This window comes from Sinocyclocheilus rhinocerous, unplaced genomic scaffold, assembly GCF_001515625.1.
Source record: "Sinocyclocheilus rhinocerous isolate Xijiao unplaced genomic scaffold, SAMN03320098_v1.1 scaffold2277, whole genome shotgun sequence".
Taxonomy (NCBI): domain Eukaryota; kingdom Metazoa; phylum Chordata; class Actinopteri; order Cypriniformes; family Cyprinidae; genus Sinocyclocheilus; species Sinocyclocheilus rhinocerous.
Window position 1 is genome coordinate 410,449 of NW_015642816.1, and position 18,936 is coordinate 429,384.

At 34.6% G+C, this 18,936-nt stretch overlaps 2 protein-coding genes across 2 annotated transcripts; one reads left to right on the top strand and one right to left on the bottom strand.

The window, feature by feature from the left end:
- The first annotated feature begins 6,179 nt into the window (after positions 1-6,179).
- On the top strand, positions 6,180-13,797 carry LOC107756540 (ras association domain-containing protein 6-like). Its single transcript, XM_016573700.1, has 11 exons — positions 6,180-6,442; positions 7,295-7,372; positions 8,070-8,148; positions 8,387-8,538; positions 10,189-10,280; positions 10,442-10,635; positions 11,663-11,764; positions 12,404-12,455; positions 12,675-12,793; positions 12,876-12,973; positions 13,144-13,797. The coding sequence occupies exons 2-11, from the start codon at positions 7,314-7,316 to the stop codon at positions 13,217-13,219; spliced, it is 1,023 nt and encodes a 340-aa protein (XP_016429186.1). The 5' UTR covers positions 6,180-6,442; positions 7,295-7,313; the 3' UTR covers positions 13,220-13,797.
- Positions 13,798-14,453: 656 nt separating this feature from the next.
- LOC107756534 (L-cystatin-like) lies at positions 14,454-16,016 on the bottom strand. Its single transcript, XM_016573685.1, has 4 exons — positions 15,829-16,016; positions 15,252-15,403; positions 14,822-14,923; positions 14,454-14,663 (listed from the first exon to the last, which is right to left on the bottom strand). The coding sequence occupies exons 1-4, from the start codon at positions 15,920-15,922 to the stop codon at positions 14,577-14,579; spliced, it is 435 nt and encodes a 144-aa protein (XP_016429171.1). The 5' UTR covers positions 15,923-16,016; the 3' UTR covers positions 14,454-14,576.
- Between the last annotated feature and the right edge of the window lie 2,920 nt (positions 16,017-18,936).

Here is an 18,936-nt window from a genome sequence, read left to right on the forward strand (position 1 = left end):
ATGGGTGTGTTTAGTGATCGGGGGGGGGGGGCTGGATCCAACCACGCCCCCTGGATCTCACAGACTGGGCCATCTGACCAATCAGAGCAGAGTAGGTTCAGGAAAGGAGGGGTTTAGATAGACTGAATCTAGAACTGCTTCGATCGAATCGTTTGAGAATCATTGGAAAATGAGGTGATATGAAATGCATATTTTGAGAAAACAAAAGTGTTTTTTTTTTTGGCCTTGCATGCATGTAAACCTTTTGTAAGAGACTTCCAGAACATTAGGAACCTTAAAAATGGCACTTTAATGTTTGATTTTGTATTTATGTTTAAGTTTTGTGAGACATAAATCATTATTGTTACTAACAGATTGCTCATATGATAATGTGTAGTAAAACAGATTTTTACATATGAGTTTATAATACCAAAAATAGCATTGATTTGCTGTTTGTAGTTACCAAATATATTTGAAGTACTGAAAAATTGTCATGAAATTGTTATGATTCCTAACCCTAGGTGCAGTCCGTCTGTGGAAAACCACTGCTTTAGAAAGTCAGAATATGTTTTCTTTATAGCCATTTTTGGTCATTTTGAAGCAAGTGTGCGCACAAATGATAATGTTTTGACGTCAGGCTACTTCTGTTATATGTTTGTTTGTATATTACATGTTCACCACTGTGTTTCTGGCTATATTCAACACAGATTCCATATCTGGAATTATACCTTTATCCAAATATTCAAGCCTTCCATATGTATCTAAGATGTTACCTTATGTATCACGCCATACTCAAACAATCTAAATCAATATTCGCCATCTTAACCTCTTGCATATTCTATAAATCATTTCAAGGTATCGCTGTGTTTGTTACAACAATTGATTTTAGCATACTGTCCAGCACCAACATACTGTACTAACGACCTCATATATTATTTTAAGATGTCGATTAGTAACTGCAGGAGTGTATCTCAGGAGAAACGGTTGGCGTACAGTGTATCTTCTCCATCTGGAGCTCTTTCAAAGCTTACGCAGGCTCCCAAAATCCTCATAAGCATTTCCAGTTGGAAGATATTGAGGTTCAAAGCTCTGAGGTCACAGCTATGCTTTTCGGTTCTCCAAAAGTCATATGTCACAAATTATAGTTCGGGCTTGACGTGACCTCACAGTTTAAATCATAAATACACAAATCAAAACCCATCTGTCAGTGATTCTGAGACTGATACTGTAAAGCATTGTAAATTATTCTGCAAATGTGATCTTTATGTAATTGCTTTTCTCAAATAGTAAAGGAAATTAGACTGTAATTAATTATTATTCACCAGACAGGCCCTGCGATCTGTGCGCTCAGCTCGAGACAGACAGGGCCAGCTGCTGGATACGCTTACAGTGAGATGAGGGGGACGAGACGCAGAAAGTGTCGAGAAAATACCAACAATGCCATTTTTATAGAAAGGAACACATTGTACACATTTACAGGGTGTTGTTAAGTATCAACAGTGTGTATGTATATTTCCACAGAACATGTACTGCCAAATTTCAGAGCTCCTGATTTTGCGTGAAAATGATGATGAAGGGAATTGTGCGGTTACACTTTATTTCGATAATCCACTTTAGACATTCTATTAACTATAAGTAACTTTGTAACTACATTTCAAATTTACAAATAAAACAGATTATTGTGTGTTTTACAAGAAAATACTATTTCAGATTTTCTACTTCAAAATGTAATGTTTAATTCAATGTGTTACTTGCTGTTTCTTTATAATTGTGAAATTTACTAGCAATTTTTGAGTGGAAATATATATTTTTTTTTTCAGTGTAAGAAATAAACACTTGTCACAGAGCTGGTGCTAATATCACTAGCGACAATCAATGCAGAACCTATAATAAATATTATTTCATAATTATTAGTAAGTTCACAATACATTCACAGATGATTATTCATTAAACCTGTTTTAGTGGTATTTGCAAATTTCACACAGTTAATTTGAGATTCATGTTGTGAACTCACTTTAACTGCTGCATTGTATTACTAAATCATATTTTTTTCTGAAAGTCAGTTATGTGTTTCTCTATGTGAGTTAGACAGCACTCACTCATAGCAATAGCATGACATGCACAGCCTTTGCATTCAAGTCGCCTTTGTATGGAAGGACCCACCTGTTGCTGACTGACCCGTATGCACTGATTTATTTTAAGCTGGAGACTGACATTTCCCAAAGTGACTGTTTATGTCCCCATTCTCTGCGCTTTTGCCTTCTATGGTTAATTGCATTAGAACGTTTTATTCTGAATGTGCATGATGCATGATATGCATAGAAATGTGCTTATTATCACTTCTGGAGTGGCATTTGTTTTGACCGTTTTTGGTGACGTTAGAACTTAGAACGCAGTAAAGTGCATGCGTCATTGAATCTATATTGTACTACGCTGTCTTAGACCTATGCTGACTTAATTCAGCTGGTGATGTGAATATGAAAGGTAGTGAAGGGAATGCTTTTCCTTTCAGGCACAAGTAATATTTATCCCCATTGTTTCTGTCCAGCAGTTTTTCATTTATAAAGATTGTCTCTAATATAGAATTTATATTTATAAATTCTAAAGTCTAAGACCACACTAAACATTTGATTTTATTTATTTATTTATTTATTTATTTATTTATTTATTTATTTATTCATTCATTCATTCATTCATGTATTTATTTGTTTGTTTGTTTGTTTGTTTGTTTGTTTTAACAGTTAGAAGTGAAAATAAACAAAATGTTTTAGGATTCTGCAAATTGTAAAACAAAAGTTTAAAATGAAGAAGGAATATTTCGATTCTGCACTAAGTCACTAATCAAATGTAAGCAAACTGTGACAGATTCCTTTGCTTTCATGAAGCACGTGAGATAAACGAAGTCTCTTATGCTCACCAAGTCTGCATTTATTTAATCAAAAATACATAGACAAACAGTAATATTGTAAAATATTATTACAATTTAAAATAACTGTTTTCTATGTGAATATATTGTAAAATGTAATTTATTCCTGTGATCAAAGCTGAATTTTCAGCATCATTACTCCAGTCTTCAGTGTCACATGATCTTCAGAAATCATTCTAATATGCTAATATGATGCTCAAGAAACATTGCTGATTATTATCAGTTGAAAACAGTTCTTTTTTTTTGGAAAACGCTACATTATTTTCAGCATACTTCGATGAATAGAAAGTTCTAAAGAACAGCATTTATTTGAGATATAATTTTTTTAACATTATAAATGTATTATTTGATTTTAAAAAAAAAAAACAGTTTGCAAAAATAACTTTTACTTTGGTTTAAAAAAATACAATCTCACTGACCCCAAATTTTTTGAATAGTACTGTTCTATTGAGGTTCATCAAATTAAGTTTATTGTAAGGGCAAAGTTAGGGAGGCTGAAGACAGCTGAGATTCCTCAGATGTTCTGTTCGTAACCCTAACAGTGTCACCCAGAGTTTTGGCAGACATTGAGATATTACAGCCAGTGATCGGCCAATAAACATTCTGCAGTACATCATGAGTGAGGCACACAGTGTTTCAGTACTATACAGCGCAGTCTGACTCCAAACATACCTATCAAAAGTCCAAATCTATGAAGGCCTAGCTGTCCACCTGTAAGTCGCTGAATTCAAGAAATACAAACACTCCTACACAGTGCCTTCATTTCCACGGATCTTCGTGTTACTTACGTTACACTGCCATCTGTTGTACAGTTAGAGAAGAGCCTCAACACCATGAGCCAGGCATTTCAGTAATGGCACATTCCTGTTTAGCAAGCCTGAAGATTTCAAAAGGCATATCAATCTGCAGCGTGGACTATCATGAACCGACTCTGGGTTGCACAACTGTTTTGTCTTTGTCCATTTTAGCAGCTGCATGTGTGAAGCAAATGTAGTTTAAATGTAATATAATGTAGCAAGTTTCTAATTAATTTAAATGCATGGCTGAACAGAGACGGGCACAAATGCATCAAAAAGTATTTTGTTACACATTACAAATACTTGCTCATCAAATGTGTAATTTGTAATTTGAAAATACAAAAAAATACAATAAAAAATACAACAAGCAACATATTCTTTAACCCTAATATATCCAACATATTGATCCATATTTCTTCGAATTTCTGTGTTTACTTGAATACCATCAAGCATGTCTATGCTTTATTTTTTCATGTTTCTTTATCACTCCTTTATAATTTATTTCTGTCAGGACCACTATCATCAAAGATGATTGACAATTAGCATACAGTTTGGATTGGCGGTATGGTTCTGTTCTGGGCAAGAACTCCCTGCGCATCCCTGCGATGAGAGCAGGGAGACCAGCAATAACACCCCCCCCCAATTTAGAATTTTAATTCTAAAATGTACACATTTTAGAATTAGTCTGATTCAAAGGAGAATCAGAAGGCTGAATCCTGACTGTCAGAGGGGGAGCTGGGGATGGAGGAGGGTAATTAGCTATTGAGCAATGCGAAAACTGCTGATAATACTGAGGGACCTTATATATGAATGCTTAGATAGGTGTCGTATTCCCATAGGTTGATGGGGATCAGCTGAGAGTCAGCTGATGCGAGCTTGACTAACGTGACCTGCCAGAACTAACGCTACGCTAGATTTATCAGACAATGAAGCTGTCCGGCGAAACTGTATTGTTAGGAGTGCGCAAACAAAGCACTCACGTCACTTCATAAAATTGAGGTTAAACCACTGGAATCATATGGACTGCTTTAATGATGTCTGGACAGAAAGCTCTCGGATTTCATCAAAAAATATCTTAATTTATGTTCCGAAGATGAACAAAGGTCTTGTAGGAGAGGAACGACACGAGGCTGAGTAATTAACAACAGAATTTTCCTTTTTGGGTGAACTATCTCTTTGCCTATGGATCCAGCAGGATTATCATATTTTTCACTTGCATCTAGCCAAAAACTGTTATAGGTTGGCAGTACTATTAACACAGGTGAAGAACGTATTATCTGAGAATAAAATGACCTACTTGATTAAATGTTTTAAGTATTTCTTTTAAAAACAACATACTCTCTCTCAAAGTATTTAACTACAAATTGAATTTTATTTATTTATTTATTTATTTATTTATTTATCCAGCAAAATACAAATTACAACACACTCAAAAGTAATTAAACATGTATTTTAAATACATTTAATTAAAATATTGCTCATCTCTGTGGCTAAACCTCAGACATGGTGGGAATGTGAAAAAGAGATTTCAAAACATGTGTAAACCTCTGTGCAGTATGTTGAAAGAGTGTGGATGCGTGGCTGGGTCTTTAAAAGGCTGGACAAAGATTGAGGGTCAAAGTGCACTTGTGTTTTGTCATTCTTTCTGAACATTGCAACTTTTGGGAGAGTAACTATCACACACACTCACACACACACACACACACACACGCACACACGCATGTTGTGTTTCCAGACACACACACACACACATCTATTTGAATTATTTAATACCCTTTGTATATCTGCAATACTTTTATTTTATTGTTTTAATTTATTAGTTATTGATTTTCTTATTTTTATTTATTTTACAGTATCACAGTTTCTGCAAAAAAAAAATATGATAAAATTGCTTGATAATTATAATAAATATTTCTGGAGCAGCATATTAGCATATTAGAATTATTTCTGAAGGATCATGTGACACTGAAGACTGGAGTAATGATGCTGAAAATTCAGCTTTGATCACAGAAATAAATTACATTTTACAATATATTAACATAAAAAACAGTTCTTTTACAGTTATTTATAATTGTAGAAATTCACAATATTACTGTTTTTACTGTATATCTTATCAAATAAATGTATAGCCGTGATGAGCATAGAAGTCTTCTTCCAAAAAAAAATCTTACAGACCTCCAAAACTTTTAATACTTATATATATATATATATATATATATATATATATTTCACTGGCATTAATATTGACTGTTTAATATTTTACTGTTATGCTAACCCTAGCAGATATGTCGCTCTGTGAGTAATTTTGAAAGAGTTGTCAAATGAATGAGTGTGCAACAGACTTCAAGATGAAGAACAATAAAAGTAGTACAAATAAATCATAACTAAAAACATTCTGGAAAACTGCAATTGACATCAAAGCTACTGCGTCACTCAAAATGCAAAACTTCCTTCCTGTTCCGCCGACACATTCAAACTGAGCGATCCATACCTATGGGTGTGTTCATACATTCATTGCATTGCTAGGCATTCCCAGAATGCACTTAGAAGAGACAAGTGGATCAAGTTACGGCACAGCATTGCCATAATCACCAGAAAAACACCTGACAAGCACTCAAGCTCCTCATTCAGTCCCGGGCTCCTCTTATCTGACCTGACGCTGCTATAGCCGCGGCTCGGGAAGGGATATGTGACCCCTTCCTGGTAAAGTCCACTGACACTGGATCTAAGCAGACAGCAGGTGAGTGAGAGTGTTTATGTGCTGCTACAGTATTATGTTTAAAGAGTTACATCAAGCTCGTTGATTTAAGTATGTTTCTATCAGCTGCCCCCATGAAAAAGTGACTTATATGTACAGTACTATGAATGTTTTGAAACTACCAGGTGCATGCATTATGCAATTACCAAGTAAATAAGGAAGTAAGAAATTCGAATGTGAACTTGTTATGATTATAAGCAACAGTCCTCAAATCTGAATCGAAAATAAGTTCTGGACTTCATTGAACACACACTGTTGTTTTAATTTCCACTGTGATTTCATTTGAGACTTTGTTGTGCCAGTGTTTGTTTGACTGCATAAGCCCATGAACTCAGCATAGCACTGCTTATTTACATACAGATGCACATCTTTTGTCAGTCAAAATCCTTTCAAAGCTGTGTTTGCCGCGGAGCAGGATTTGTATCTGTGGTTTCCAGAGAGCATGCTCTGACTTGAATAACCACCACTCCCTCTAATGAACAAATTCACTCAATATTTCAGGTCTGATGGAGTGAGTAAAGTGAAAGTACAACTCAAACAAACCTAAACACACAAGACCAGCAGGCTCTTTTTTTTTCAGTGGCCCCAGGTTTTAGTGTTTAAAGAAAAAAAAAAGCACAGCATTTTGCAAGGGTCTGTTTGCTAATAACCCATTTCATCTGCCTTCACTCAAATACCAGAGACTATTAATGCAGACAGAAACGTGTTTGAACACAGTTGGGACTCATCTGAATAAATATCCTGAGAGAGATACAGCAGTTTTGACTTGAATGTCTTTGTGGCTTGTAAATGCTGTAGGTTTTTTTAAAAAATATATATATATCTTCTTTGTAGATTGGGTTGGTTTGTTGAAATGAATGCTGGCCAGACAACTTCTGTTGTTCAAATTGGTGCTGGAAAATCTTGCTCCAGGTCAGTATTCATATACATTTTAATGTGTTATATTTAGACATTTAATATAAATTATTATAAATTATTATTATTATTATTTTGCAGTCAAAGGAACATATGTGTTATATCATGTGGCAGGTTATAACGATTACTATTATAAATATTACATAACGTGTGAAACAACATTAAATATCTAAGATTCAAAATCTATGTTAAAACCGGAAAGGAATATTAAAGTTAGACAGAGTTCTAGAAATATAGTTTTGGGGGAAAAATCATAAAACATGACATAAAATTACTAATTAATCATAAAGGTTAAAATCAACTTGCTATGCTGATAAATTGCAATGAGAACTTTATAATAATAATATTATAAGAAGATTATATAATAATAATAATAATAATAATAATAATAATAATAATATAGAAGCATTTCCTCTATGGACTTTTTAGATACTACTTTAATCTTATACGCATTATTATTCAAGCAAAGTTATTATTATTATTATTATTATTATTATTAACATCATCATCATCATCATCATTGTTGTCATTGTCGTCGTCAATTACACAGAAAAGAAGGTTCACTACAAAATGAAATTCTTAGCTTAGAATTGAAAAAACATAAATACAGAAAATATTATATATTTAATTTTCTGATATGCCTGTCTCTTTCCTACTGATTTTTATTTTTATTTTTTTATCACTGATTTCAAAGGGCTGAATTTGTTTCTTTATTGAACACCTACAACTACTTTCTTAAAGACACAACACACCTGCAGCTCGCTGTCCATGAGGTAAAACATCATTCTTGTATGTTTCTGAATGATAATGCATTTAATGAAAAATGCTAAATGGATACATGCGAGTAATCTAATGGGTATTCGACTGCAGTGAGTGCAGCAGTGTTTGCAACCCTTTGTGTGGACTTTGAGCTCATGATTATAATTGGCCAAATATAGCACTGTGCTGCCCTCTGCTGGCATACAACAGGACATCAGCCCAGTAAGAACATTGTCACGTCTGCTTTAACAGATTGCAGACAAAGTGACATTTGAAGGCATTCTTGTCATTTCCTGGGGAGTGAAGAGACCCATTCAGTTACAAATACAAGATGAGAAACAGATTTTTCCAAATGAGTCTTCAGTCAAGTCACCAGACCCCATCAGTCCACTTGGAAACAAACGGTTAGTATTCGTTTTTACTGTCGATTTTACTGCTGCTGCATGTACTTTACAGTAAATGGAAAAGTTGTTTCTGCCTATATATATAGAACTATTGTGTGATAAATACAACATAAGCTCTTATTGACAGCATCTATGGTATGAAAGTCATTCAACCTGCTCCTCAGTTTATAAACACACACACACACACACACACACACACAAATGTGTTTACTGTAATGCACTTGCTGTACAATGGATGTCTATGGTGAAAGACATTCCAAAGGGTTGAAAGAAGCCACGAAACCAGCTGATCCTGTATTGATGTACTTCCTTTTAAACTAAAGTTGGAGTGGGGCATCTCGAAAGACGCCATTCAATTTCTTTTAAAATAGTCTTTAGTTTAAATTCTCTTTAATTTACATCATAAATGTTAAACTAACTTTTGTTAGTTTTGACTGCTTTTATTGTCCTCATTTGTAAGTCGCTTTGGATAAAAGCGTCTGCTAAATGACTAAATAAATAAATAAATGTACTATTTGCCATGCAGTCAGAAGTAGGTGGATGTGGAGGGAGGGGCATTCTAGAAAGCATTTGATTGGACAGCATGATCGAGTGCTGATGATGTCAACAATGGTTTTGTTTTCCAGGAAGAGAATGAAAATACACTTTAAAGTATCTGCTAAAATGTTACTCATTTGACCTCACAGCTAACTGCACTGAAGGCTTCAAATCTTGATTCCATGAAAACACCTACATCCCACTGCGGTCTGTTATAAGAAATCAGCTTCGTGTTACTGAATAGTTACTGATAGAACGACTTTGGAAGATCCACATTTTGGTTTACACCATTTTGATCAAAAGTACTTTTTCTGATAAACTGAGTCCAGAATTTAGTGTTATAGTGTATAGAAAATAGTGTTTTCCTTCACTCTCAATACCAAGAAGAACCAAAAAGAGGTTTTTGCAGTAATGCCATAGAACCATTCTGGTTACCCAAAGAATATATATATATATATATATATAGAGAGAGAGAGAGAGAGAGAGAGAGAGAGAGAGAGAGAGAGATAGATAGATAGATAGATTTTTTTTTTTTTTTTGATGTTGAAGGTTCGTTATGCAGCCATAAATGCTGGCAAAGAACCTTTATTTTTCAGTGTTGATCATTGTTTAGTAGGTACAAGCATGACATTCTCCTGTCAACACTAATAATGCACATACTGTATAATTAGTATTGTGGTTTTAGCTTCAAAACGCTATTTTTACTTTTTTTTTTCCCACAAAAACTGATGGACATTATTGTCTGTGTTGATCGATAGTATGATGCTGTTGACGGTGCATGAGTTCTATTTAACATGAAACATCAATGAAAATTGCATGACGATAACAAACTCTTGTCAAAGTTATTGCTTTCTATTCAACTAGAGTTATCTGCTTTTAGACAACAACTGATTAAATAAAAATTATAACATGAATTGAGTTCAACTGAGTCAGCGAGTCATCTAAGGCTGAATAAAACGGGTGAAGCAAGATTATAAGAGGAAGACAGTGGATACAAAACCAAACTTTCTATCTTAGATGAGATGAAGACATCTGCACTGTTAGAACAGGACAAAATGAGCAGTCTTTGTTAAAGATTATGTCTGTTTTTGATTTGATAAAATGCTCCCGTAGGGGAATGACACGATGGGGAGAATTCGATGATCTTCATCATATTGATGAACTGGAGGAAGCTGGATCCACGAACCCTGAAGATCCTCCTAAAGGTTCAGTTTCTTTAAATTGCGTCACAGTTGGTGCAGTCAATATTTGATGGAATTAGCACTCTGGCAACACATGCCGATTACTTGAAATGATGTAGTTTGATTACTGCATTAAAAAAAGGCCTTGCACCTTTAATCAACACAATTCTACATTTCTCTTTAAGACTACATAGAATACGAGAGCAAGACGTTAAGACCTTCCAGACCTGTGCCGATGGGCGAAGAAAGATCAAATCTGATCCGTACCATGAGTGATGCCTCGCTGGTGAAAATGAGGGTGAAGAGTAAAAAGATGGTAGAAAGTCAGAAGAACAGAAACCATCGCTTCTCCATCAACGGACACTTCTACAACTACAAGGTCCCACATGTCAACCTTAAAGGAACACTACAATATTTTTGAAAATAGACTAATTTTCCAAGTCCCCTAGAGTTAAACAGTTGAGTTTTACCGTTTTCGAATCCATTCAGCCGATCTCCGGGTCTGGCGGTAGCACTTTTAGCTGTAGCTTAGCATAAATCATTGAATCTGATTAGACCGTTAGCATCTCGCTCATATTTTAAAAAATAGTGGAGTGTTCCTTTAAAGCCTAATGAAAATTATCGATAATTATTATGAGGCTGTGACAGGCATAGAAGTACGAAATATAGTTAATAACTTCTGAGAATCAATAAATAAATAAATCTGTAAATTTGTAAGAATTATTGATATCACAAGTGTGAGACGCTGCATTGCCATCTATCGATGTGATTTACCATGAATGTCTCTAAATTGTATGGAAATCTGATTCTAGTAAGTTTTAGAGAGCGTTTTTTACAATTAATTCCTTTACCTGACTTTACCGTCACTGCTCAGGATTTACTGCGTAATTGGGGTACTTTTAAACTGTTGCCGTTGCCTGTTTTTAGCCTGTGGAAAAAAGAAAAAAAACACACAATTGGGCTGGTTTTGTTTTGCAGATCTGGCAACCCTGAGCACAGGTCACGTCATTTCAACATGGCAAAACACATTGAGAAGTGACCCGCACCATGTAGAATTAAAACACTTTGTATAGAAAACGTTTCGGTTACGTATGTAACCCTCGTTCCCTGAAGGAGGGAACGGAGACGTCACGTCCGACGTGACGTCGAGAGTGACCGACTGAAAGGGAACTATTAGAATGTGATTTTAGGGTTATGTAAGGCAGAACAAGTTCTCATTAATCATCATTAATTCACCCTCATGTTCAAACGTACTTTCTTGGAATACAAAAGGGGGAATTCTGAACACTTTGCTGGTCATTTTTTCCATACAACAAATACAGCTACAATGGATGGGGACTTAAGTTATTATATAAGTTTTATGAGTCTTTTTAATAGTTAGTTTTATAGTCATTTTGTTTTTGCAGACATCAATTTTCACACCATCATTTGGCGCAACCACAAATGTGCACATTAACAGCGAGATGACAACACAAGAGGTCATTACACAGCTGCTTCAGAAATTTAAAGTAGGTATTATTACATTCAATTCAATGCATAAGCTCTTTAAGGATTATTTAACCGTCTGGTATTGTTCATTTGGGAGTCACACTTGCGGTCAAAAGTGAAATCAATGTAATATATTTTTGTTCAATAATATTTTTCCTTTTTTATTTTGTATTTTGAGAGAATTTCATGGTACTATTTAATATTTATGCAATAATTATGATAATTTTTTCCCATTGAAAATAGAAAAATGTCGGTGTGTCTGTTTTGCACTCTTAATATTTTAGAGCGTCACCCCTTCATTGCTGTGCACTTTTTTTCTGCATCATGAATGATACACACAAGAAATTCTCTGTATGTTCGTATTTTTGTGTATTTCCCATTAATTTCCAATAGTGCTCATATTTGACCATGAACAACACAAGTGTGATTTTTTTTTTTCCGACCATTTAGCTTTTTCGAATCAAGTCCACAATTTTTTATTTATTATTATTTTTTTTTATGGTCACATAGTGACTGCCATAAAAGTCAGCAAGTTTCGTACCAGTCTTTTTTTCCCCGGTCTAAAATTAATTAAGTATGTTTTCTTCACTGATTATTTCCACCCTCAATTTTGATAGACAAATTCATTTTTTTTCCCTTTCTTTCTTTTTTTTACGCAGATAGAAAACAGTCCACATGAATTTGCCCTCTACTGCATTCATCAAATTGGAGGTATGTAGAATTATCGATTCAGATTTATGTATTTTCACCCATAGCTTAAAGCTTAATTCAGTTCTGATTTTAGAAGTAGTTTCATTTCCAAACACAAGACCCCTTTTTTGTTTTGCATGCATTATGCCATCATTCCATCGTTGTTCCAAGAGCCAAGAGTCTAGTCTTTGCTTAAGTTTACAGAGTCACATTTCTGACCATTCTATCCGTTGTTCGTAGAGAAGCGGAGGTTGAGCAGTTCGGATCTGCCATTATTGGAGCGTGTTCTACAGGGACCATCAAACAGCATCATGAAAATGTTCCTCATGGATGCAGACGAACAGGAAATTAGCCTCGATGTAAGTCTAGCTCTTCAGACATTACAGAAATGTGTTTCCTACACAAATAAAACTAATGTCCCACTTCCACTGATTTTAATAGGTAGCTCAGTACCTCAATTTAGAGATGCCCATTTTGAAGGTAATTCTGCAGAAGCTGGAAGAGCAAGAGAATCAAGAAGTACAAAGAATAATCGCAAAGTAAGTCTAGAGTACTTTATGAAAAACAAAACATGTTTTTGGCAATTACTGCATTTGTTTTATTATATTAAAGGGGTCATATGATGCTGCTAAAAAGAACATTAATATGTTTTATACTTATGAACAATTGTGTTATATGAAAGGCTTTAATGTATGTTTATCATATATAGATATCAAAAGGAACGGAGTCTCTTGTTGCAGTGCTTGAAAAAAAAGATGCCGGTTAAAACTGAGACAACTGTATAAATGAAGACTTGGCAACGGGAAACTGTTTCCAACTGTTGTGACGACAACCACAGAGTAAAAAGAGAAATGGAAAATAAAATGGATATTCCCTTCAGGACTAGAAGCCAGGAATCAGGATTGTGAGATGTTCATATAGGTTTTTTTTTTTTTTTAATAACAGTTAAGCTTTACTGTTAAGTTTGTGGTGATGATGTATATAATGTAAAATAGTTTTCACATAAATGTAATTACAATATTTATCATGTGAGGAAACTTAATAAAATACTGATATTTGATTGGCAATTTATTTGTGGATTAACTGTTGCTCTATGGCTATACATATATACTGTGTTTTACTCTCAAGGTTTTATTCTTGGAAATGTTATAAACAAGTTTCTGTTTAAATAAGTTCCAACTGGCTTACTGTAGCATTCTGGAAAGCGTCTGTCAACGGGAGATTCTAAACTCAAAAACATTTCAATCATTTAAAACCACGATTTCATTACATAATTATTTATAATTATCATTACATAATTTGCTTTTGAATAGTCTTATGAATAAATAATAATATCACTTTACTATAAAATTCTTATCTTTTAAAAAATAATAATAATAATAATAATTCTGGGTATTTAACAAAATAAAATTCCTTTCAAATGGAGATTTTTTTTTTTCTATCAACATTTAAAGAAAAAAAAAAAAAAAGATTTCCATTTTGGAAAAACTTTATATTAGGAAAAAATAAAATAAAATGTCAAGATAAAGAATATGTGGTCCGCTATATATCCAAAAGTACAAAACTGTAGCAACTTGGAGTCCATGTGGAATTCAAGCAGATCTTCTGCAGGACATCTTCTGCACCTCATGCTCATCAATCATTAAGTCGAGGGTCACCTCAAACTTACATGCCAGTTGCTAAACAAAAAAACAAAAAAATAAAGTCAAAGATATAAAAAGTACAGTAATTGTAGTATGCATGTGTTTTTTTTTTTTTTTTTCAACGGGAGATTCTAAACTCAAAAACATTTCAATCATTTAAAACCACGATTTCATTACATAATTATTTATAATTATCATTACATAATTTGCTTTTGAATAGTCTTATGAATAAATAATAATATCACTTTACTATAAAATTCTTATCTTTTAAAAAATAATAATAATAATAATAATTCTGGGTATTTAACAAAATAAAATTCCTTTCAAATGGAGATTTTTTTTTTTCTATCAACATTTAAAGAAAAAAAAAAAAAAAGATTTCCATTTTGGATAAACTCTATATTAGGAAAAAATAAAATAAAATGTCAAGATAAAGAATATGTGGTCCGCTATATATCCAAAAGTACAAAACTGTAGCAACTTGGAGTCCATGTGGAATTCAAGCAGATCTTCTGCAGGACATCTTCTGCACCTCATGCTCATCAATCATTAAGTCGAGGGTCACCTCAAACTTACATGCCAGTTGCTAAACAAAAAAACAAAAAAATAAAGTCAAAGATATAAAAAGTACAGTAATTGTAGTATGCATGTGTTTTTTTTTTTTTTTTTTCAAATTGGCTACAATCAATTATAAATCAAGTATTAAGAAAAGAAAAGAAAAGAAAAGAAAAGAAAAGAAAATACCCTTTTGGTCATGCCACAAGCCTCAATATCTGTATCTTCTGATTTGCGGCATTTTGTCTTTCCAAGAGTGGCCTCGATTTTGTAGTTTATCTTATTTGTCACCTGGACACAAAGGTGCCTTGTCATTTAATGTGGATTAATATACATGATAACACTTTATTTTAAGCACCAATTCTCACTATTAACTAGTTGCTTATTAACATACATAATACTAGCATTTTGGCTCTTTATTAGTACTTATAAAGCACATATTAATGCCTTATTCTGCATGACTAGATCCTTTAACCCTACACCTAAACTTAACGGCTACCTTACTAACTAGCAGCAAACCAGGAGTTTATTGAGGGAAAACTAGTTGTAACTAAAGTGTTACCGTACACATGTATACATGAACAATCAGAACATATTTATGAAAGCATGAAAGCTGTACCTGAGTGCTGGCCGATGTGACATTGACGAGTTTGAAGTATTTCTTTGCTTTGGACTTCGAGTTGAAGAGCTCGACAGCTTCTTTCGCAGCCTCCCGAACATCTTCCCTCTCGGGACTGGCAAGAGTCCAGCCGCCGAGCAGCTCCACGTTTCCTGAGAGACATGGACTGAGAATATCAGTGACAGCACTGCGTCTCCAAGACACGTATCTGCAGTGTTTGAGCCCATGAGAGACATGGACTGCACGGTAAATGCTATACATCTCACCAACAAATACATGCTGCCATGATAATACTAATACTTGTATTTATTTATTTATTATTTATTTACATTTTACCATGTTACTGAATACAACTACAGTATTCTGTGACGCAGCATGTACTTTAATTAGTAGTTGGTGCAAAACACAAAGATAATTAATAGTAATTAAGTAAAGAAGTAGCTATATTATGTTTGTTATAACAGTTCAAAAGAGTCTCTTTAAAATATTACAATGCACACACACACACACACACACAAAGAAAGAAAAAAAAATGACATTTTGTACACAACACAGTATAATCAGAACAAGAGCTTACTTGCTACAATTACTTCTTCCTCCAAAGGCTGGTCAGCACTGCTGAAGTGAAACACGGAGAGAAAGGACACGAGGAGCAGAAAGCAGATATCCATGACTCTCGGCTGTGTGATCTCTGAGTGAATGTGGAGACGGCTTTAGAAATCTGCCGTGTAGTCACGGAATGCCCGACGCCCTACCCGCCAGTGAGGGTGGAGTGAGTGTGAAGCCCACGCACTTAATGATGCCTGTGAGGGAGAATCCACTTAGACGGTGAGTCAAGGGAAAACAAGATTTAAGTGTGTGTGTGTGTGTGTGTGTGTGTGTGTGGGTGTGGGTGTCCTAGGACAGACAACGAGGAAATAAAGGGTAATCTGCTTATGCTGTAATCTTCCGGCCGGCTGTCAGTGCATATAGGCAGCTTTCAGTGTGTAATTTAACTTCCTGTCACTTACAGGTGAAGATTACAACGAGTTTAACTACACTTGAGAACAAACGTCACTGCTTGATAAATGTTTCACTTCTTTGTTGGACAAAATTCTCTGAGATTCCATAGTTTCATTAGTATTATTATTATTATTATTTATTTATTTACTTATTGTACAGATACTATAAAAGAGAAACAGTTATTTTGCATTGGTGCTATCAATTTGATGTGATTGATTTTCAATTGTTTATTTTAAATGTAACAAAAAAACAATGATTTCATTCCTGATCATATTATGACCATATTAGCCCGGTTCTGTCAACACTGCACTGGCTCCCTATTAAACATCGTATTGATTTTAAAATCTTGCTTATTACTTATAAAGCCCTGAATGGTTTAGCACCTCAGTATTTGAACGAGCTTTTGTTACATTATAGTCCTCCACGTCCGCTGCGTTCTCAAAACTCTGGCCATTTGATAATACCTAGAATATCAAAATCAACTGCAGGCGGCAGATCCTTTTCCTATTTAGCGCCCAAAATCTGAAATAACCAACTAACATTGTTCGGGAGACAGACACACTCTGTCAGTTTAAATCTAGATTAAAGACCCATCTCTTCAACCTGGCTTACACATAACACACTAATACGATTCTAATATTCAAATCCGTTAAAGGATTTTTAGGCTGCATTAATTAGGTCAACCGGAACCGGGAACACTTCCCATAACACCCAATGTACATGCTACATCGCTAGAAGAATGGCATCTACGCTAATATTAGTCTGTTTCTCTCTTATTCCGAGGTCACCGCTGCCACCAGATCCAGTCTGTATCCAGATCAGATGGTCACTGCAGTCACCCGGATCCAGTACATATTCAGACCAGATGGTGGATCAGCACCTAGAAAGGACCTCCACAGCCCTGAAAAACAGCGGAGACCAGGACAACTAGATGAGCCCCAGACATATCCCCAGTGAAGACCTTGTCTCCTAGAATGAGTGTTTACTATTGTCATTTTGCATTATTGACACACTATTTTCCTAATTCATGCTGTTCAGTTGCTTTGACACAATCTGTATTGTTAAAAGTGCTATATAAATAAAGGTGACTTGACTTGACTGATGTCCTCTGTTCTGTTGGGTGAATGGACAAAATTATCTGAGATTCCATAGTTTTATTATTATTATTTATTTATTTATTTATTGTATTGTATTTTTTATTTACTTATTTTACAGATACTATAAAAGAGAAACAATTATTTTGCATTGGTCCTATCAATTTTATGTGATTAATTTTCAATTGTTTATTTTAAAGGGGTCATATGATGCTTTTTTAAAGATCATTATTTTGTGTATTTGGTGTAACAGAATATGTTGACATGCTTTAATGTTCAAAAAACACATTATTTTTCAAATACTGTACATTATTGTAGGTCCTCTATGCCCCGCCTCTCTCAAACGGAAATGTAACGCCCCTTACCATAATCGCGAGCTTCATCTTTCAAGTGCCCTATTTAAGGGTATAGGGGGCGATTTAAGACACAGGGTATATTTTAGAATAATCTAAATATAATACCTCAAACCATTTGTACAGACCGAATTTCTCCAATTCAATCTGCTGCTTTGGGTTTCTCTGCAGACAACGTTCTGTGCTGAAAGATGGGAGAGATGTCTTGTTATTACCTTAAAGGGATAGTTCACCCAAAAATGAAAATGTGATGTTTATCTGCTTACCCCCAGGGCATCCAAGATGTAGGTGACTTTGTTTCTTCAGTAGAACACATTTCATTTTTGGGTGAACTATCCCTTTAAACTTCACATTTATCCACAAGACCGACTTCTATCAAGCCACTTGGATTAGATGTTCCTTTTCCTGCATTGGTTCTATTTTGTGTGATTCAGATTTACAACGGCCATTTCTGGTCTTTGGTCCAGATGTTATCATCTATGTTTTCCAGTTCATGTTCTTCTGGAAATTCCCCAAACAGCATTACAAACAAGATAATGAACAAATTCAAACAAGTACACACGGGGCATACGATGCTCTAGGACCAGAATGTACTGTCTGAAACTCGATAATCTCAGGAAACCTGGGGCTTTACTGGCTATAATTTTATCAGGTTTAGCTCATTTCTGGGTACAAATTTGTCCCCAAAATATGGTTAAGTAGGCACAAACACAGACACATGTGGAGACAAAATTAGACTAGTCCTGGACAAATGCTGCATCCCAATTTGCATACTATCCGTCCTAAATAGTATTAGAAAATTTAATTAATATGTCCCAAATCATAGTATGTTTAAAAAAGTATGCCAAAGATTCCCGGATGGTCTATTACTGCCGGTTAGAATTCGAAGTGCAGATCGATGCACTCTGTCAGTGCGTTCCAAATGGGATATATCGCCCTCCGAAGGGCACTTCTGACACATTTGAGTGATAAATAATCAATGTCTAACCTGATGAAAAATATTAATTTAATGTTATCCACATTATAGTTCATCTGCAGCAACACTGTGAACTTTTATAATGATACGTTTGGTCAATAACTCTTAAATGCATCATTATGCAAACACATGAGCAGAGTTCTTGGCATGATAGACCCGCGACTAGCAGATCAACGTGCCTCTTCATTTCTCTCCAATACGGTAGGGAATCAAATTAAACGAAATGTGGATGATGTTAACTGTGACAAGATGATTGACAG

What these genes read in the sequence shown, in the direction of transcription:
- LOC107756540 (XM_016573700.1), top strand. Translation starts at nt 7,314, where the DNA reads ATGAATGCTGGCCAGACAACTTCTGTTGTTCAAATTGGTGCTGGAAAA. An exon ending in AGCTGCTTCAGAAATTTAAA is followed by an intron (nt 11,765 to 12,403) that starts GTAGGTATTATT and finishes TTTTTTACGCAG; the next exon opens with ATAGAAAACAGTCCACATGA. An exon ending in CTGCATTCATCAAATTGGAG is followed by an intron (nt 12,456 to 12,674) that starts GTATGTAGAATT and finishes CGTTGTTCGTAG; the next exon opens with AGAAGCGGAGGTTGAGCAGT.
- LOC107756534 (XM_016573685.1), bottom strand. Translation starts at nt 15,922, where the DNA reads ATGGATATCTGCTTTCTGCTCCTCGTGTCCTTTCTCTCCGTGTTTCAC. An exon ending in TCACATCGGCCAGCACTCAG is followed by an intron (nt 14,924 to 15,251) that starts GTACAGCTTTCA and finishes CTTTGTGTCCAG; the next exon opens with GTGACAAATAAGATAAACTA. An exon ending in CTTGTGGCATGACCAAAAGG is followed by an intron (nt 14,664 to 14,821) that starts GTATTTTCTTTT and finishes TTTTTTGTTTAG; the next exon opens with CAACTGGCATGTAAGTTTGA.